The 15,504-nt window shown below is 43.4% G+C and overlaps 2 protein-coding genes across 3 annotated transcripts in view; one reads left to right on the top strand and one right to left on the bottom strand.

The window, feature by feature from the left end:
- Nucleotides 1-1,067: 1,067 nt before the first annotated feature.
- NDUFC1 (NADH:ubiquinone oxidoreductase subunit C1) lies at nt 1,068-10,449 on the bottom strand (the record flags this gene model as incomplete). 2 transcript variants are annotated; one of them, XM_083756085.1, is made up of 5 exons in its annotated part: nt 1,068-1,284; nt 3,637-3,721; nt 4,566-4,669; nt 7,093-7,330; nt 10,309-10,449. In XM_083756085.1, the coding sequence occupies 4 exons, from the start codon at nt 10,447-10,449 to the stop codon at nt 3,656-3,658; spliced, it is 549 nt and encodes a 182-aa protein (XP_083612211.1). In that variant the 3' UTR covers nt 1,068-1,284; nt 3,637-3,655. The 2 variants fall into 2 exon arrangements, with proteins under 2 accessions (XP_083612211.1, XP_083612212.1); XM_083756086.1 differs by having other exon boundaries at nt 7,093-7,187; nt 10,309-10,401.
- A 135-nt stretch (nt 10,450-10,584) lies between these two features.
- The window catches only part of NAA15 (N-alpha-acetyltransferase 15, NatA auxiliary subunit), a 39,774-nt gene continuing 34,854 nt past the window's right edge, over nt 10,585-15,504 (top strand). The window contains exon 1 of the mRNA XM_083755610.1: nt 10,585-10,850. Within this exon, the coding sequence (XP_083611736.1) occupies nt 10,797-10,850 (54 nt within the window). The 5' untranslated portion in view covers nt 10,585-10,796. The remainder of the gene's footprint in view (nt 10,851-15,504) is intronic.

Here is a 15,504-nt window from a genome sequence, read left to right as displayed (position 1 = left end):
ATCCTATGTATAGTAATCTGGGCCTCAATTAACTCAGCAGGATTTAATTTTGCCATAAGATTGTTTTGCATAGCTTCTACAGGATGGTATGACATGTACAAGAAGCCACACACAATGTTGCAGATTAATGAATATAAATGAAGTTATGACTGAATAATGTGACTAAGGCTGCAATCTTATGGTCTCTGGGGAGGTTCTGGTGGACACAGAATGCTGTGGATCCCCGTCTGCTAGAACTGACATGCCTTCAGAACAGAGTGAGTGGGAAAGTATTCCTACCCTAGAGCTTGAATACTTATTTTCTCTCCCCTTGGGATCAATGGGAAGCAAAATATTTTTAAAAATAACCTAACAATGGACAAATAAAGAAAAGGAAGCCTTGCAGTCTTTGAAAATATAATAGTGTGACACAGCCAATTATCTTCAGCTTGAAAGGAAGACGTGCAGGAAAGTGCTGTAGGTGAATCAACCTTGAAATATAACTTAATTCAAGAATCTACTTTAATTCTAGAAACAACTATTGAGAATATGAAAGAGTAGTGTGGATTATCTAAGGAATAATAAATCATCCACTTGCTGTGAAAGTATTACATGTTGAGGAAATATTTAGGAATACCCTCATAAGATTGTTATACAGAGGAGTCTCACTGCGGTTGACAAGAAATGAACAGGGAAACTTAATAATGCAAAGCTGAAGAGTTGAACCAAATATCCCATATATCCTCCTTATGCTGCACTGTTACTCCAAGTAAACAGTGCAGTTTATTACTGCACTGTTACTCCAAGTAAACAATGTAAAGACAGCAGCAGCATCTTCTCATATGATCTGCAATTAAACCATAGCTACAGTGGCAGTAGCCTCAAAGTTTTGATAGTAAATAAATAATAATTAGAGTTGCTGTTAATGAACAAAAATGCTGAGAAGGAATACAAATGCTAATATGCACAAGTGAAGTCAGTAAATCATGTTGCAATCCTACACACCTGTGAGACAAAGTCCTACTGAGTTCAACATACAAGACTGCACTGTCATACGTTATTTATCTATACAAAATAGGGTCAGAAACTTTTTTTCTGATGGGATATATTTTATTTATAGCCTTTAGAAGCAACTATGTGAAGCATAGAGATTTCAACCACCTTCCATGCTTTCTTTGCTTTATTTCAGGAAAATTAGAATTAGTTTGGAGTTAATCCAACAACCAATGGGTTATCTACTAACACAAAAATATCCTTGTAGACTATGCATTGGCTGTAACAGTTTCTATGGAGACCATCTTCAACCTAGAAAAGAGAGGAGGTAATTAAGCCATACTATGTACAGGTGCAGTCTTTACATGGCCCACAGGGTATTTTCAAAGTCAGGAAACATGACAGTCTTATGGATTTTGATGCAAAATTAACAATGGGGAAAGTGATTGCCTAACCCTGCCTGAGTACTCTTTGTACTCTTGGTCTGTCTCTTTTGTCACAGAAAGCTAATAACTAAGTGCCTAATGTGACTAAGTGACTGATGATAGTTAATCAGATAAACAGTATTTTAATCAATAATTAGTCTGTTAAATAATCACAAGCTGCTAAAGTAGAATGTGATTACTCCAGTTTAAAAGCCAGGAACATACTAATAGGGAAACAATGGACAAAATACCAGGATTAATGAGTTTGCTACAGAAACAGTGTAATGCTGAACTGAGCAGCATGCTATGCCTCCATCCATTCCATGCTGTCAGCAGAGTACTGCACAGGGACTGTGCTATGTGAATGTCCAGTAGGCAATCTTTAATGAAAATAGCAGTGTGTTTGAGAATTTGCAGAATGCAAACCGTATCACAAAATCAATCATTTGCATCTCTCAAAGGTGCAGCAATCATCATAGCTGTCCTGCTTTCTGCTCTTTAGTGGGAGATGACAGAAGACAAGGCCAAGAATACATATTTACACATCTATAATTAGCAGCTGCATGGCTGCTAATAATACAATGAAAAAGAGACTCACTTTCTGTCTTCTCCTACTGTCCTGTTATTTAAAACAATAGGGAACAGGAGCTCTGAGCAACAATTGAGAATATAATGTAGCCTACATTTGGATATAATGATACACAATTGCTTTTTATTGTAAGAATGAGCCCAGGTGAGCCTCAGGCTCATGTGTTCTCCCACAGGCACAGTTGGCAAAATCTAGCTTTGACTTATAATTTTGACTAATCATAGGTTAGAAAATCCTGAAACATGGTTAATCTTAACTATGGTTAATTGAATCAAGCCAGGTTCATACCCCATGGTTTAAAACTGGTCTGCTTCAACTAACCACAATTTGCCATGGTTTAGACATATCGCTAAGCTGTGATTAACCAAAATCAGAAGTGAAAGCTTCCAAACTCCTCCATCTCACATGACAAAGAAGGGTGAAAGGAAGAGTAGAGGAGCCTGAGGCTTCCCTAGGCTCATTTTCATAATTATAAACCATTAGCATGGTTTACCATTATGTTGGAATGCAGTCATTATATATTACGGTAAGGACAAAGTCTTGGATGTGGAACTGAAGAGTGCAGGGCAGATGGGGAAGTCAGCCATTACAGTGGTGCCCCGCAAGACGAACGCCTCGCAAGACGAAAAACCCGCTAGACGAAAGGGTTTTCCGTTTTGGAGACGCTTCGCAAAACGAATTTCCCTATGGGCTTGCTTCGCAAGAAGAAAGCCCATAGGGAAATCTCCGGGGACCTCTTTTAAATGCTAGCGTTGGGGAGCAAAGTCTTTTCCCCCCCTCCGGCCTTCAGAAGAGGTCCAGGAAGGCCGACGGGGGCCGAAAGGCTTTGCTCCCCACCGCCAGCATTTTAAAAGCAGTCCGGGATAGCAGGGAAGCGCTTCCCGCTTTCCCGGATGGCTTTTGAAGGCAGGCGGGGGGGGGGGGAGCAAAGACTTTTGCCCCCCGCCCACCTTCAGAAGAGGTCCTGGACCTCTTCTGAAGGCTGGCGGGGGGGCAAAAGTCTTTGTCCCCCCTGCCTGCCTTCCCGGGGGCTTTTAAATCGCCCCGGGACAGCGGAGAATTCCTCCGCTGTCCCGGGGTTTTTAAAATGCTGGCGGGCGGCAGCGAAGAAGTCTCCGCTGTCCCGGGAAGGCAGGCGGGGGGGGGGGAGCAAAGACTTTCGCCCCCCGCCGGCCTTCAGAAGAGGTCGGGGGACAGACTGTTCCCGGACCTGGTCTGAAGGCGGTTTCCATAGGAACGCATTGATTGATTTTCAATGCATTCCTATGGGAAACCGTGCTTTGCAAGACGAAAAACTCGCAAGACGAAAAGACTTGCGGAACGAAATAATTTCGTCTTGCGAGGCACCACTGTAGTTGACACCATAAGGAGTAACTTGGACAGATCACTTAACTTAAAAACAGCAACACAATAAGCAGACCAAGGCACTTATTTTGAAATATAGCAGAAATGTAATACTTTTAAAGAAACGAGTCAACTAGGACATTAAAAAACTGAAGAAAACAGCAAGAGAGTATTAATGACAAAACTGCAACATTTGTGATCTCTGCTGTTCATTACAGGCAACAATTTTACAAGTTGGATTATTATATAAACAAGAGCAACCATTTCCAGAAAAAATTGAGGTTTATAGCTTTATTCAGATCTCACCATAATTTTAGCACCTCCATTATGAACCTCTCTCTGCTCTTCGCCTTTCATATTCTGCTTGATGTTCATTATGCTGCTTTAGGAGCTAAAAAATAAATACACATGGTTTAAGAGCATGAGACACGCAGAGTCAAAATGATTATTTTAGGGTGGACAGGCATTAAGTGATCAGGGTTAAGGGCTGATCTGAAACCATTTGATTAATTATATATTCAAAATTAAATATTTATTATTGCAGGGGTAGGCAACCTTTTTCAGCTGGAAGAATACATTCCTTTGTGGGGAACCTTCTGGAGGCTGAGTGGGAACAGAGTGGGTCTAAATTTTAGTTTCCAATTTGTAAAGCTGTAGTAAGAACAGTTTACTCATTCTTATACTTTGAAATTCTGCTAAATAATGTATTTCCACTCATATAAACACTTAGTGGTCTAATTTGCACATCATAAAGCTAAACCACACTTTATTAAACTATGGCTTATGATTACTGTGCAAACTTTGCCCAGGTTTAACTATAGTTTGCCAAGAAAACAAGATCTGAAGACATGATTTATTGGTTTATAACTCTCATCTTGTTTTAATTATGGCTTGAGATTTCAGCATTATGGTTTGCCTGGCCACTCACCAAACAAGAATAGCTGGAAAACAAACCAAACTTTAGAAGAAAAAAGTAATGGTTTGACTGATCATTCATGGAACAACTTGTGGTTAACTTGTGATTTGTTAAACAAACAATGACTTGGTATATGTGCAAACCAAGCCAATCAACAATGTGCCTTGAATGTGGAACTGTAATTTTTCAAATGATTAGTAATTAGTGGACCCAAACTAAGCATAACGTATTATCACATTTCCTTTATTGACAAAAGTAACTAATTAAGGAAGAGTTACTTTGAAAACACTGCTAATCACATCCACAGTGTAATTCTTACCAGCACCCATATTGCTACTGAGGCACCAAAAGTCAGGCCAACTTTAATCCAGTTCGGTCTGTTTATATCATCAGGCTGTGCCCTGAACGCAGAACGAGATGGTTCTGAAATAAAGGAGTTCAGAAACATGTTAGTTCTGAGACAAAATTTTGGAGGAGAGAGTGAGCAGTTTACTTATGAAAAGGGGCTTTCACTGCATTCTGTTGGAATAATTATTCAGTCAGTCATTGATCACCTTGACATATAAGAACAGTGGCAGAAACTGTACAAATTGGAAATGTTCATTCCATATGATGAATTGACTCAGCAGTTACTATATGAATTTATATTTGTAAAGAATAGCACAGCAATGTGGTAATATTTTGTGTTAAAGGAAAGAATACATAACAGGGTTTTTAGAATGGATTTTGTCTAATGGGGATGGAACAGATAATAGGAAAGGGTTCTTTTAGCAATATCAGGGCAAACGAAAGAGACAGTATTAAGCGCTGATATTTTAATATTCTGTATTTCAGGAGACAACTCTAGTTGTTCCCTAATGTCTCTGTTTCAGTCAATATAGACCAAGTCACTGTTCTTTTTGACTCCTTCGTTGTGGCTTGCTTCCGAAAATTATTTTTCGCTCTAACCTAGGCTATGTTTTCAAAACCAATCTACTGCTATTCTTACAGTTTCAGTACAGTGGTACCTCGGGTTACATACGCTTCAGGTTATAGACTCTGCTAACTCAGAAATAGTACCTCGGGTTAAGAACTTTGCTTCAGGATGAGAACAGAAATCCTGCTCTGGCGGCACGGCGGCAGCAGGAGGCCCCATTAGCTAAAGCGGTGCTTCAGGTTAAGAACAGTTTCAGGTTAAGAACAGACCTCTGGAACGAATTAAGTACTTAACCCGAGGTACCACTGTATTATGCTACTTTGTTCCCACTTAATTCACCCAAACCCTGAAAATATTTTTTTTTAAAGCTTTAAGTTCTTTTATAGACAAAGCACCAATACGTGCTTTGTTTCACTTCTTATCGCCACACAAATCATAATCTAGAGGAAAAGTAAACATGGCAAGGAAGAAGAATCCATGGAGAGGATTAGGGAAGATGAGAGCAAAAATGGTCCATGGTATTTGGGAGCAGGTGCAGGGAAGATGTGACTAAGATAGTTTATTGTATTTTTAAATGGCTGTCTAATTATCAGAGAAGAGAGGTAAAGAACTGAGTTCATTTTGATACAAAGAAATAGCGCATGCAAATGCAACACACAAGAACTGCTTTTTAGCATCAGACCATCTAGCCCAGCCTTCTCCAACCTGGTGCTTTCCAGTGGTTTTGGACAACACTCCCAACAGCCTCTGCTACTGCTGTATCATTAGTTACTTCAGGGATCAGAAGATTTCAGACAGGTCAGATACACTTTCTTTGTTTACTGGAACCCAAATACATACCAAATACAGCCAGAAACAAATGATGTATCTATAGAGTTACAAAAGAGTGCCACTTGAGCACATTACGAGGTTAGGAATTTGTTTTCAGTAAGTGAACTAAACTGAGCTAAGAGTCCTTTCACACAGAAGTCTGCTCCTGGTTAGCTGCCTTAATTTTAGCCGCCTAGTTTAGATGCAAAAAGTGTTTTGCTATTACTATTTTTAAGGCAGTTGACAGGTAGAAAGCCTTGTCAAATACTGCAGGTCCCCCAGACATCTACCAGTAGATCCCAATCTACCCACTCTGCCCTATGCCGACTCTCTAGGACCATGGTTCCCAAAGTGGGGCACATGCCCCACAGGGAGGCAATTTGATTTTTTGGGGGGGGCAATTCGAGAATGGGTTATAAACACTTAATGGCCTTTTAGGCTTCCTTGATGTGAAAAGGAGTTCGTTTTTTGAATAAGAAAAATTATATGGGGGGGGGGTCAGGATTTTAGAGATGCTTAGATGGGGCATGGCCAAAAAAAAAAAAAAAGGTGGGAACCACTGCTCTAGGATCTCTGACATATATCTTTTTCAGTTCTACTCTTCGAATGAGACTCTTCGAATCAGAAAAAAAGAGTACTGTAAAATGAAACAATGCGTGCATTGAACCAGTTACTAAAGAAATAACATACAAGCTTCTTACAAGGAGCTTTTAAGAAACGGAAAATTGGGCAGGGTGTGAAAGTTTACGGAAGGAAAAGGGTAACTGATGTCCATTCTACTCATCCACAGCAGCCCCGCAACCCTTCTCATACCCGCACAGCGATATCGCCGATGACGCAAGGCGATGCTCTAGCCTGCCGCTATGGGGCGCCGCTAGCAGTTTGGGCACGAAAGGCCCAGGCCATCCAAACTCACAGCAAAGAATGGAGAGTGGGAAACAGATGGGGCAGGAAAAACCAGCAGACCCTGAAGGTTACACGTAGGAGACTCGGATGAAGCGTTCCCACGTTCATTCAACGAGGGTGCTACTGAGGAAGGGCAGGTGGGCAAATAGCTCATTCCTCTGTCCCGCCCAGGTTAGGAAAAGAGAGGGAGGTCCACTGGGGCCCCGTGACTCACCTCGGATTGGGTTCCCTGATAACCGCAAAAACCTCCGCGCAACCTGCAAGGGCGCCGCCATGTTGTTTTGCTTCCTCCTCCTCCACGTAGGTTCCCTGAGCGACAGTGCGAACACGCCAATCAAACAGCGCCAGGGGCGGGGCTTCCTAACTGATCCGGAAGGAGAGGACTCAGGCAGGGAGGGCGCCCCCTCCTGGTCACATGGCCGTAGGTAGTGGCTGCTTCGGAACGCTCTCCCCTATAAACATACAGTATTAAGCCAGACGCTGGCTCAGCAGCTACGAAACTGCCTTTACATCAATCAGTCATGAGAGCTGTGAGGAGATAGTAGAGCATAAAAAAACCCCGTGGTTTTGTGTTTCCGTGACTTTAGAACACACACTGCGGAAGCAGCATGCTCACGTTAGAATTTTCATAAATAAAAGTAGATGTTATTCTGCCTTTATCATGGCATTTCTTATGTAGGATATTGTAATTAACAGCAGGAAGGCTGTACCAAGCGACAACTTGTGAGAACTTCGACAGAAGCAAAATTGTACAATAGGTTATGAACTTTAATAGGTGATTGTTTCAGAACAAGTGATGTAGACTATGCAGACAAGTAGTCCATATCTCAAATATATAAGACTTCCACTGAAATCCGCTAAAGATGAATGTTTCTGTCAGAAGTTTTGGAAAGTACTGCAACTGACATGAGGGTACTCAACAGCCCACTTTCAGTATTACGGTCTTAGATCTTACTGTTGTGCTTCATACCTTAAGAGTGTAATCAATGCAGGTCTACTTAGAAGTGTTATGTTCCATTGAGTTCAATGGGACTTACTCTCAGGTAAGCACGTACAGGATTGCAGTCTGAGACAGTCCAATTGCCTGGAGTGCCATTGCTATTTATGCTGTATTATGCACACGTGCCTGGCAATAAGCCCCCATTGAACTCAGTGGGAACTCTGACTGAACATGCACAGGGTTGCGCTGCAAGGCTACATGCAATTATATGCACATTTATCCTTGGAAAAAGCCCCACAATAGCACTTACATTGAATAACATTGGCCACACTTAATTTCTAATTAAACAGCAAAGACGGAAAAGCCATTTGTCAGCGTTACATGCAAAGTTTCATGTCTATGAAAAGGCGGTTCCTTGCAATCTGAAAATTGTCTGTCATCTTCAGACCAATTTACTGTTTCTTAATAATTGCAATAATGTGCCAAAGGCTAATGAGGCATTGCCATTGTTGCAGGAAGGCAATATCACAAACTGGTTCTTCCAGTGCTTTGAGTTTAACATTGCAAGACGTCCATCAAGAAGCGTGTGTAGGTGTGGAAGCAGAACTTGGCTCTTGCAGGGATGACAAAAGAGGAAGTAAGCAGACAGAGGTGAGAGAGAAAAGAAGTGCACAGCAACACATAATTAAGTTACGGAATTCACTGCCACAGGATGTGAAGATGGCTTCAAAAGGGGATTAAACATTGAACGGCTTTTAACATCGACAGCTACACAAAATCTTCAAGTCTTTAAACCTCTAAAGGTATACAGCTATGGACCTTCCTTGTATTTAGCAAATTGGGGCAAATTTTCTCCAGGATCCAGAACTCATTACTATATTTTCAGAAAATATAAGAGGAGAAGGAATCTGAGGACCTCCAGATGTTGCTGAACTACAATACCCATTACCTCTGACCACTGAATCAGGGACGCAGGTGGCGCTGTGGGCTAAAGCCTCAGCGCCTAGGACTTGCCGATCAAAAGGTCGGTGGTTCAAATCCCTGCGGCGGGGTGCGCTCCCGCTGCTTGGTCCCAGCGCCTGCCAACCTAGCAGTTCGAAAGCACCTCCGGATGCAAGTAGATAAATAGGGACCGCTTACCAGCGGGAAGGTAAACGGCGTTTCCATGTGCTGCTCTGGCTCGCCAGATGCAGCTTTGTCACGCTGGCCACGTGACCCGGAAGTGTCTCTGGACAGCGCTGGCCCCTGGCCTCTTAAGTGAGATGGGCGCACAACCCCAGAGTCTGTCAAGACTGGCCCGTACGGGCAGGGGTACCTTTACCTTTTACCTGACCACTGAACATACTAGTGGGCAGAGTTGGAGTTCGGTAACATGTGAAGGGCCACTGATTCCCCATCCTTGATTATAATGTCTTAAATAATATTCTAGAAGTGTTTACAGTAGAAGTACTGTTCCTTGTGTTCAAAGCTTTTGATGTACCATAGATTTTCAGTACTTCCCAGAAGCATCTGGGCTGGCTACTTGTGGAAACAGGGCAGTGGGCTCTATGGGACTTTGTTCTCCTTGTGTTAAGCATAATTTAATCCTAACATTAAGCTTGCCATTGTGGTTTTCATTTGTGTAGCATATCCTGGACTCACATGAAAATTGGCACTTAGTGTAGAAACAAATATAATTATATAGAGTATAGATCGTGAATGATATTTATTTCATAGAATCATAGAACCCTAGAGTTGTAGAAACGGAAGGGATCCCGAGGGTCATCTAGTCCAACTCAGGAATCTCAATCATAGTGTGATGATGTCAACAACATTACAACCCTTGTGACTATTTTGATTTTAATGGGCTGATACACAAAGCCAAGTTACAAGGCACAGCTTTTTGGATACAATATTTCCAAACCACTTCCAAACGTACTTAAAGTCAACACAAACAAAATAAATGTACAGTATAGTGGTTTATAAGAATAAATGTAGAGTATTTTTGTTTATAAAGAAACCCCCTTGGGTTACAACCACCACCATGTAAATTAAATGTAAATGTAAAACCACCACCAAAGTAAAACAAGTGATAAAAGTTTAGATTGTAGCCTTCAAGATGACTATACAATTACTGCCACTGTGGATTTTTGGACTAATACTATGCCAGCAGGTATTCGGATTTCTGTAGTGGTGCCCAGAAATCTGCCTCGCGCCACTCTAGAGACCATCCCCTTCGCCCCTGTTGAACAATTCACTACTACCCATGTCTATGGAGAAGCTCATGGGGGACGTACTCTGACAGTAAGTCCTGCCGAGTTCTCAGCTAAGTGGCTGCAGGACACCAGCCCCGGGCTGCTGCGCTCCTGCGCTCACCTACCTGCTGAGCTGCACGCGACTGGCAAGCTCAATAAGCATCCCGCTCACGCGCCCGCACCCCCCCCCCCGCCCCGCGCAGGCGCACTCCTCCAACAGTTCCCAGCGGGAGAGTACTCTCATTTCTCAACTTACCTTGTAGGGGCTATTAAGCCTACATAGAGAAAAGAGGGCGAAGACGTGAGGCAGAGGAGGAGGTGGCGGCGGCGGCCGGGGTCGTGGCGCATGCGCGCGGGGCTCGGTGACCCGGCTGGGGAAGCCCTCGGCGGCGGCCATTTTGGCGGCGCCTCCTCTCTCCGGCCTGTTCAGTTAACCACGTGAACCGCCCGCCGCCTCGGGCTCGCTACGGGGCCAGGGGTAAAGTGGGCGCGGGCACGGCGGCTGCGGAGGCCGCTTGGGGAGGAAGCGCCAGGAGGAGGAGGAGCAGCAGCAACAGGCGACGGCGGTGCTGCTGCTGCTGGTAGCCGCGGCGGCCTGGCGGGCAGTCCCTCCCGGGAGGTGGCGGCGGCGGCGGAAGCAGCGGCAGCAGCGCTCAAGCCTCGGCAGGAGGAGGGAGCTGGTTCACCGGCCCGGTAGCAGCAAGAAGGGCGGCGGCGGTGGTGGCGGCAGCAGCGGCGGAGACGATGCCGTCCGTGAGCCTCCCGCCGAAGGAGAACGCGCTGTTCAAGCGCATCTTGGTGAGTCGGGGTGGGGGGGACAGGCGGAGAAAGGCCGCCCGGCTCCTTCCCTCACGGGCTTGGGAGGCGGCGGCGGCGCCTCGCTCGCTGCCCCTCGGAAGTGGGCCCCAGCGGCGTTGCCCCAAGCCGCCTGCCTGCCCGCCTCTGGCTCGGCCCCCTTGCAAGAGGCCGGGCCCCGGGTGCCCTCCGCGCCGGACGCCGCTGACAGGTGCCCCCTGGAGCTCGAGGGATTCCTCGTTCCAGAGCCGCCCGTGGAACGCGCCGGGCATCCCCCGCTCCAGGCGCGGCCGGGAAGAGATTCTTGTCTGGCGGGGGCTGGGTGGAGGCGGGGGCGGGGGTCTCGTGCGCCAGCAGGGTGTCCTAAAAATAGCATTGGCGACCGTGGTGGGTGGGGGAGGAAAGGCGCGCGGCTGGGAAGGGGCCTTTATCCAGAGGATTTGTGGGGAAGCTGGAAAGGCAGCGTTGATCATTTAAGTTGGGGAGAGTTTCTCCAACTTGGGACGCGCGCTAAGGTTTTGTTCTGCCCTTGCCCTCCTGAGCGCGCGGTGCTTCTGAAAAGTGATCCGCGTAGCGTCTCTCGGCGATCGACTTCAGATTCCCGGAGAACTGCACGCTCCTTTAAGAGGGTTGAGAATAGACCGGTGACGAACAGGGAGGGAGCAGCAGCTCGTGCGCGCTCTGCTAGTTCATGCCTCCTAATGTAGAATAGGCTTAGGGGACTCAGTTGTGCCACACGCCACTGAAAATAAGCCTGTGTGTTTGTGTACTTTAAAAAGTGCAGAGTTAGAATGTGCATGCAACGAAGTAGTGGTAGGCAGAAACAATCCTACTAAGGGCTACTTTGAAGTAAGTCTCATTGTATTCATTTAAGGATACATAGGATGCTAAGCCAAGTTGTCATAATAATGTAGTAACATACTACAATTCTAAAATAAAATAAAGCTGATTTGTATAGTTCTTTTAGTCTGTTTAATCCTTTTATTAAATCAGTAAGTAAAGGGGGGCGAATACCTCCACCAATCTTTTACAGATCAGTTACTTTACAGTGCAATACTAATGTCTGTTCAGATATAAATTCTATTAAATTCATTGGGGCTTACTCCCAGGCAAGTGAGATTAGGATTATACTCTTAATTGAAACAACTGGTGAAGTGGGCAACTGAAAACATTGTTTATTAAGAAACTGTAGTTAAGGGTGCCCTACATTTTATCTATTAAAACTTAGAAGCAAATGGATTTCTTTCTTGAGAATGTTAATCAGTGTGTTGGTTGGTTATCTGGTATGCTTTGCATTCATAAATTATTTGATTGTCTATTAATAATACCCTTACAAACGTGTTTCTGTGGAACAATCTGTGCCCAAGAAACAACTTAGGAAAAAGAAATATTGAATTGTTCCCAAGTAGTTATAAGGCCTTGATATTAAAATGATAATTGTAAATAATACAAGGTGCAATCTAGCCATTGATTAAAGTGTTTTAAGTCCCATTGACTAGGGCAGAATACAGTTGAACACGTGCTAGATTGTGTCCAGAGTATTGTAGTGTTCAAATTCTGTGGTTGCTGAGCCTGTGGACTTGCATGAGTAGCACATTATAGCCTCACTGAAAGTAATTGGGGTACAATTATATTATGGACAACATGAAAACTGTTAAGGAAAAGGATTGTGTTATCTATGTGATCTCATAAGTTATGCAGGTGAAAACTTTTATGGAATACCTCTGGTTGCGAACGGGATCCGTTCCGGAGCCCCGCTCACAACATGAGCAGAACGCAATGCGCGTCTGCATGGGTCGTGATTCGCCGCTTCTGCACCTGTGTGTGACGTCATTTTGAGCGTCTGCGCATGTGTGAGTGACGAAATCCAGAAGGAACCCTTTCCAGTACTTCTGGGTCACTGCGGGACGCAACCTGAAAAGACGTATCCTGAACCAAAAGTAACAAGAGGTATGACAGTACTTAATATGTTATACGTATACAAAGTAGCAATTTTATTTGTTTGTTTTTATCCTACTCTTCTCTGAATTGTTTAGAGTGGCTTAGTTTGAGTGCTTCCAGTGGTTTCTTTTCAGGCACCGATCCAGATCCGCACCTGCTTAATTTCAGTAATGAGGTCAAGTACTCCTGAAGTGTAGAACCTAGACATTACCATGACTAACATGGGGCTTTGAGCCATAGTAAAGCATGGAGTGATTATTGCTTCATTGTTGCAATTGGACGCATGCTTTTGGAACAACCAGTTCAGCATAAGATGAGGAATTTAATTCAATGTTCCTTGCTTGCCCCAGCTTGCTTGTGTACATTTTAACACTGTTATGCAAATGAACAGGTCTGTAAAATGCTTTTATCAAGCACATTTAAGGGACTCACCCAGATTAGTTGTTATCCTCAGAAAGTGCTAAACTTGTCTAGTTTCTTATGCTGAGGTTTTCAGATGCATGGCAAATCAAATAAGTGCAGCTATGCAGCTACATCTTTAGAACAGTTGCCACCATTCCAGTTTACAGCCAGCTAATGCCAGTTGCTTTTTCCCATCTAGATTACTGAACCTGTAGCTTTGCTTTCTAGGACTTTCTTTTATCAGTGCAATGTGTAGTTAACAACTGGGATGAAAATGCATGTGTGCTCAGCTTCAAGAAACTGATGTTAGCCAATCCAAGTGGTCTGCTAGAAAGTGGAGCATGCTGTGCTTATGGGATGTGTGGCATAGTATGCTTACCCCACCTCCAAACCTTTGGCATACCTAAATATGATCAGCACACACCCCATAGCATGTATGCTTGGTATGTGTAATCTTTACCACTTCATATTTTCATAAGGTAAGCACTGCATATTTCACATGCATGTGTGTTGAGATGCACTTGCTATTGCCACGAGTAGGCATTAAAGCAAAGGTAAAGTGGTCTAGCGGGGCCCACTGCAGATTACTAATGAAGGTTTAAATGGGTTTTGAAAAGTATGCAGGCTATTTACAAAATAAAAAGGGCCGTGTTAGCTTTGGAAATTTTATACATGTCCCCATTTGCGTGTCACAGTAAGCCATAGTTAGAAATAAACTATGACTTACTGTAAATGTGCAGTGTGTTTAAACAAGTTTCTTAAATTGCACCTGCCCAACTCTGCCTTTTGCCAGTTGGGGGGAAGGAAGGCATAGCACTACTTCTGTTTCTCAAAACACTCCATGAGAAGAAGCCATGGTTTGGTCTTGGCTTCCTTTGGTAGATTATTTGAGGAGAAATAAATCACAAGCTCTTGTCTGCATATAAACCTAAAACAGAGCTGTGGTTTATTGCCTTTCAGCTCAGCAAAGGGAGGAGTGAGGCATATGCCAATGGCTCATTCACAGTAAACCAAAGTTTGTTTCAGACTGTGGCTTACCATGATGTGTGAACCAGGCCAATGGTAGAAACATAAGGCAGGTGGGTGACCCTTAACAGGAAAGGCAAATATCCCCGGAGTGTCCTCATAATTTTCTTTTGGTAGGCATATTTTCAATTTTTTAAATCTTAAATGAAAACTCTGGTATTTGGGGTCTCTCTAAACTTACCTGCTTGAATGGTGATAAGTTAATTAGATACTAACTATTCATTTCCCATAGATAAGTAAGGATTATATAGGAATTTCACCTTTGGGTCATCTGTAGTTTAAGAAGCCTTATTGCTTTTAGAGCTCTGTATCATACCATTTATGTATCATTAATTAAACCAAGGCTCAAATCTCAGTTATAATTCCTTGCCATCAGATATCACTTCTAAAGTAGTATATCACCAGTTAGCATCCTCTGGAGAATTTCCAGTGTAAGAAGAGACTGTGTGGGCATTGGTAGGGTTGCCTTACACATTCAGAAGCTGAAGAGGCTGTTCTGCAGCTTACAAACTGATTAATAATCTTTAGCAACTTCCGTCTGCCTCCCTAGAGGAGATGGAAGACTCCTGCTTTCTTTCTGCTCTGTTTCCACAAACCATAGTTGAGATTAGCTTTGGTTAAGAGATAAACTAACTGTGGTTAGTCTAAAGCAGAAGCTTCTAATATCCTTGAAGCTGTTCTGAAGAAAGGGTGGTGGATATGATTTTAAGGTTTCATTGTTAAACTGAACTGTGATTTAGCATTACATGTGAACCTGGCCAATGAAAACGTATTGTGATTGGAAAACTTTGGAAAGAATGATTGAGACATTTGGCCTTCAGAATACAGTATCTCTCTCTTCAGTTTTTCTCTAAAAACTTTGTCATCAAGATACAAAACTACACAAATAAACTCCTGCATAGCTTTCCACTGATTTTGCATAAATCCTTTATTGGTGTCACTGTGGATGCATGATTATATGCCTACTGCAAGAAACGTATTGTGTGTCACTATGGATCATGAATTTGCCAATAGGTTCATGGTTAGCATTCTCTATAACTGATCATCTGCATTAACATTTCATTTTTATTGCAAGGAATTATATCTGTACTTTATTACTTGTTTATCCCGTACCCCTTATGCCAGTAGTCTTCAGTTTTTCAGACCCAACATGGAACATATGTTCTGCTTCTCACTTTTCTGATAGATGTCCATCTTTCTCTTGGATTTTCTCCTTCTCTATTCTTTTCTTGTTCTCCCCACTTCTCCATGCTCCCTGTTCTCTTCTTTCTCCTTCCGAGATAATAGC

Source organism: Podarcis gaigeae (assembly GCF_964106915.1).
Source record: "Podarcis gaigeae genome assembly, chromosome: 9".
NCBI lineage: Eukaryota > Metazoa > Chordata > Lepidosauria > Squamata > Lacertidae > Podarcis > Podarcis gaigeae.
This window is presented reverse-complemented; position numbering and strand designations above follow the sequence as displayed.